Here is a 5,458-nt window from a genome sequence, read left to right as displayed (position 1 = left end):
CCTTTCCTGCGTAGCTTAGATGGAAGACAAAAAACACCTCCTTCCGGGGTGGTCCGAGCCATCAATGAGATATCATTCTGAAAGAGCTAAAATTCTAACCTTGTGTCAGGACCTATAGGTCAAAGAATAATCTAAAGTAGACAATTCCTATAGGACGTAGGCTTTCTACTCCCTCGAACCCTTAATAATACATGTGACATATCTCCAACTATCATTACTCATTTATCTGCCAGATTCCATCTCAGAATCCATTTAGTTAATGCACTTGGGTAGCTGTTGTGTCCTGAATTCCACCTGAACCTGATCCACTTTTACGCATGCTTCATTCTAGAGTCTGACCGGTTTGGACCTGGTATGGGTCCAAAATTTGGCCCAATTTGTTACGCAAACAAGGTCATGACTTGGATACAGTTATTGGGCTAAGTCAGCATGTGCGTGTGCGTGCGCGTGTGCATGTGTGTGTGTTTTTTTTTTTTTGATATATCAAATTTATTAAAGAAAATAATTTATAATCCAGAAAGAATACCTGCTACAGCCACCCATAAGATAGAACCAACATGATTCACTAGAATTAGAATGGTGGTTTGAACCTAAGCTAAAATTAGAGAGGCTGTAAAATTGATAGGTATCTAGTATAAAACAATGTAATAACTAAAGTAGGTAAGATATTGTCACTTTATCTGAATGGCTATGTGGTCACAATCCATGCACTATCTTCATACCTTCCTTTGCAGATGGAACTCATATTCAATCAGAATCCTTTATAGTGCAGCTCAAGCCCCGTAAGAATGCCATGCATTTCTAGATAGCCATTATCAAGATATGGATGACTATCAAACAATATGCACCGTGTATGATATGATGTATCCTCGTGGACTGCTTTGTTTGATGGCAGTCTATCTTTTGATGATAGCTATCTATGGCTACACAACATTCTGTTGTACAACATTCTACTATGCCATGCATGCACCGCATAAGATCCATGCCTTCTTGCCATCCTTCAAGTTGTATAAAAATTAACAACAATAAATTGTTTCAAGTCCTACTAGAAGGAAATACATTAAATTTATAGATTAAGCTTATCATGTGATTGGTTGGATAAATTTGAACCTCACCCATATATTTTTATATGGAACTCATACGTCCCTTTTTAATTTGGTCATATACTTTGAAAAAGTGTAGGTAAAATAGCTCCTAAACACCAAATAGCCTATGATCGATTACACTATTACCACCATTATTGCACGACTTTTGGACCATGTCTTAGGGGTCTATTCAACACCCCATAACGATCCGTGAGGTTGGGGTCTAAATCCAAACCTAGTTGTTATATCCAAAGGAAAGAAGATATGGTCCTACCATTTTTATACAACCATTTGGGAATTGTATATATATGCCTCGTGCTAAAAGATTTAAAACCTAATGCATATCTAAGAAAATAAAAAGATGCTCATCAATTTTTAAAAGAGAATTGTTTTAGCCATGGTTTGTCAAACCATCCAACCGATCGGCTTGATAAGAGGGAATTGAAGAGTTGTGACTCATTGGGCATGCCAACATCTCTGGGTATCTTTCAAAACTAGCAGTTAAGAGAATTTATCAGATCCAATCTAGAGGGTCAAGTAATTGGCCCAAGCTGTTTAAGATGTGAGTACTTTTGTTATTGAGACAGATGCGTGGTATATAGTTCTTTATTAATATTTATTCAAATTATATTTTATATCTAGGTTTTTTTTGGTAACGTATATCTAGTTTTTGAAATCTATCAAACCCTATTTAAATATGTAATTATTGAGCATATTACAACAAATATGGACCCATGTAAATTGGTAAGCATATCCAGCTTCATTTACATCCATAATTGCAACTAAAGAATTTTATACTCTGCAAAAATACTTATAACTTTGCCATCCATCTCTATAATACCCTCAGTTGTTGGGTTCCACATAACAAAGAGATTCAGGAATTTAGGTTGCTCTTCATGACAAGTAACTTCCCAAGCACAAAGAAGCCAAATACAATGCTATTAAAGACTACCCAATGTTGACATTAATAATTAACATGTTCAATGTTTGGGAAATACTATTGAAGACAAACTAATTTGAAAAAAGTCAATGGAGTGACACTTACATGTTAACAAAAGCTAAACTCCCTAAAAAAAGGGGGCATTCTAGGAAGATCTGAGGATTGCACCGCTATGAGATATGGGGAGAGTCAAATTTTGCAACTATATCGTTGCTTTCAGAGAAGTTGTTTCTATTTCTCTAATTCATATCACCCAGATCATAATGAATAATCTTATTGTTGCATCAAGGCCAACCTTTATAACCTAAAAATCCTATCAGATCTAAATCCTTCTTTCTCGTCATGTTTGAATTTGGATTCAACATGGATCAAATCCATCTAAAATCTCACTTTTGGTTAGGACATCCTGTTCGTAGTCTTATTATCACTTTCAATCAAGTTAAAAATACGCTAACTACCAGAGTATAGTTGATTAATTTTATCAACTAATCACTCTTCTCCTTCTGCTTATTTTTTTGTAGTTTTTTTCATTCAAGTGTGGAGGAATGGCAATTGGATTCAGCTGGTCTCATATTCTTGGAGATGCAATAACAGCTGCAAATTTTATCAACCCATGGGCATGGTTACTAAGTGGTAGTAGTCCTAAATGCCAGAATATCTACAATCATGAAACTAAAATATAAAAAACTCTTATAAAGTCACCTATCTCTCTCGAACTACTTTCAGTCAAGCAGGTTGAACCTGTTGGAGATTTTCGGCTATCTCTCAACAACAGCAAAATGGCAACACACTCCTTCTAAATTACTGAAGCAAAGATTAAGCAGTTACAAGCAAACGAATCAAGTCAAGTTTTATCCTTTGAAATCATTTCAACTCTGATCTGGCAATGATTGTCAAAGATTAGAAAAGATAGAGAACCCAAGTTGGTGACAATTTGCAGGAATGATCCTTTAGCAAAAAGAAATGGGCTTCTTAGCAATAAGCAAAAGATAAGCACAGTTATGTCGGACTTCTTCCCTTCCAAGGTTGCCATCTCAGAGCTAGCATCCATGATTACTAAACAGCAAGAAGTTGAAACAAAGATGATTAAAGATTTAGTGGACAGAGACAGTGGGATACCAGATTTTATTGTTTATGGTGCAAATCTGACTTTTATTGACATGGAAGGGGTTCCATTGTATGAGTTGGAGCTGAAGGGTCAAAAACCCATTCATGTAGACTTCAGTATTGATGGTGTAGGTGATGAAGGAGCAGTGCTGGTACTTCAGTATCCACAAAAACCTTATGCCAGTGGTGGAAGTCGAGGAAAAATGATAATGCTCATTCTATCAGAAGATTAGATACCTTCGCTTTGAAAGGCATTGAGGAATGCATGGGTATTGCTTGAGAAGATATGAGAATTTTCTCTATCAAGAATGCATGTAAAATTCTCAAAATGAAGGCACCATAGGGAGGTGAAAGATAAGATAGGGTGCCAGTTGTTGATTAATTATCTAAGCATGCTAGATGAATCAGTGGGGTTTAGTTTTGCTTGCATAACAGGTTTTCAAGTTGTAAAGCTTCAATAAAGGAACCCTGGCCATTGTCAATGTAATGCATGTATCATGTTAAATATAAATTAGAAGTGGTTTATGTAAGCTATGTTATGTTACAGAAACTGTGACAATTAATGGTATCATGTTTCAAAAAGCATATAGAGTATCATCAGGAAATCATGCTTTGCATATTCAATTATTTAACCTTTGAACCTATGTGTCATGCTATGAGTAATGCTTATGTACCTAATTGAGTAAATCGAGAGGCATTAAACCAAACATTAAGAAGCTTATGGGTGATACCTGCATTCAGTTTCTTGCTTGTGGCTTTCAATTTTCTTATCCTCTTTCATTGACAGCAGCAACAGCACTTACAGAAACAATTCTCAATATTTGTTATACTTCACTAAGAATGAAGTAGAATTTGTACCTAAAAAAAAAAAAAGAAAAAGAAGGAAGTAGAATTAAGATTTTTTTTGTTTTTATTTTTTTTTAGAAATGTAAAAAACCTAAGGAACCTAGAAAATTTTTTACACTGACCTATTCTTTTTGTTTTAAAAAACATAAAATAGGATAAAAATATGACATGGCAATCGAATAAAAATAATTTATTGGATAAATATTCAATCGTAACAATCAAAGGTGGAAAGCGTTTATTAAATTAAAATAAAATCAAATCAAATCTCTTAAAATCAGAACCAATGAACCATCCATCATACTTCCTGATCCTTACACGTGTCTGCACGTGCCGAAACAAAACAGAATCAGATGCTATCAACCGTTGGATCACTGGATCCATGGGACAAATGGATCCGAGTGGGTCACACCATCAAACAATATGAGCTGCCCTCTTCGCCTTCCCAAGGGCTCCTCCCAAAACCATAAACCACAAAGCTTCCCTCAGAGGCCGCTCGGAGAGAGCTCCGGGCATGGCGAAGTCGCTGCGGTCCAAGAAGGAGAAGAGATTGAGAACGCTAAGGAGGGAGATTGCCGAGCCCTTCTACAACAAGAAAGATGCCGTCAAGCTCGCCGCTTCCAAGCTCCCCATCCGCGGACTCCCCGCCGCCGACGAGCCCTCCACTGCCATGGGTGAGAGAGCCCTCTCTCTATCTCTCTCTCTCTCCCCTTATATTTTGCTCATCTTTCTGGTTTCAAAAAATCTTTGTGTGATTCCATGGCTGTTTGGGCTTGAATGTCTTTGAGTTCTTTGCTTTTGTTCGTTGAATGAACTCGAATGGTGAAGATTTTTTAGCTCAGTTAGCGGTACTGACATTAATACATCATGATTTGGGCTCCGCTATGTAGAAAAACACGCAATTTAATTAAGTTTAAGATAGATTGGAAACTGTGTTTGAGTTATTTATTGTAAACATTAAATTTTTATGGGTTTTAATATTGTTGGAGGATGGGTAGTTAACAAGGATTAGGTGGAATTACTGTAGGTTCAATAGAATTTTTTTTTTTTAAAGAACAAATTTGTTAAGATACTTCGCATAGAGATAGAATTTATGGAAAACCAGTCATGGAAAAGATAAAGATTTTGACGTGAATATGTTATGGAATAATATAATTGAGAAGTATAGAATAAGAAATTAACACCATCGAGGATGTTTAGAAATAATAAGGATAAAGCGAGGGAAGACTAGGAAATTTGAAATCTTTAGACATGTAAAATAGGCTATGGTGAGCTTTGATGAGGATGGGGTACTAGTTTTCGAATCAATGGTGGGGAAAATGATGGAATAAAACAAAGAAGACTTGGATGAGACTTTGCAGACCGTTACTCACCTGGAGGTAGGTGATATGAGAGTACAAGTATTGGTTCTCATAAATTATATAAATAGGTTCTTATTGAGAACTGAAATTTTATAAAGGGGTAGTCAGTGATTCCTAAGCCT

At 36.0% G+C, this 5,458-nt stretch overlaps 1 protein-coding gene and 1 pseudogene across 1 annotated transcript in view; both read left to right on the top strand.

Annotated features, from left to right (window-relative positions):
- The first annotated feature begins 2,537 nt into the window (after nucleotides 1-2,537).
- Nucleotides 2,538-3,422, top strand: LOC105039757 (protein ECERIFERUM 26-like; annotated as a pseudogene).
- Nucleotides 3,423-4,416: 994 nt separating this feature from the next.
- Nucleotides 4,417-5,458, top strand: part of LOC109505437 (uncharacterized) — a 2,023-nt gene continuing 981 nt past the window's right edge. Inside the window, exon 1 of the mRNA XM_073249508.1 lies at nucleotides 4,417-4,649. Within this exon, the coding sequence (XP_073105609.1) occupies nucleotides 4,490-4,649 (160 nt within the window). The 5' untranslated portion in view covers nucleotides 4,417-4,489. The remainder of the gene's footprint in view (nucleotides 4,650-5,458) is intronic.

This window comes from Elaeis guineensis, chromosome 1 (genome assembly GCF_000442705.2).
Source record: "Elaeis guineensis isolate ETL-2024a chromosome 1, EG11, whole genome shotgun sequence".
In the NCBI taxonomy this organism is placed as follows: domain Eukaryota; kingdom Viridiplantae; phylum Streptophyta; class Magnoliopsida; order Arecales; family Arecaceae; genus Elaeis; species Elaeis guineensis.
Note: the sequence above shows the minus strand (reverse complement) of the source record. Positions and strands in the feature narration are given on the sequence as shown.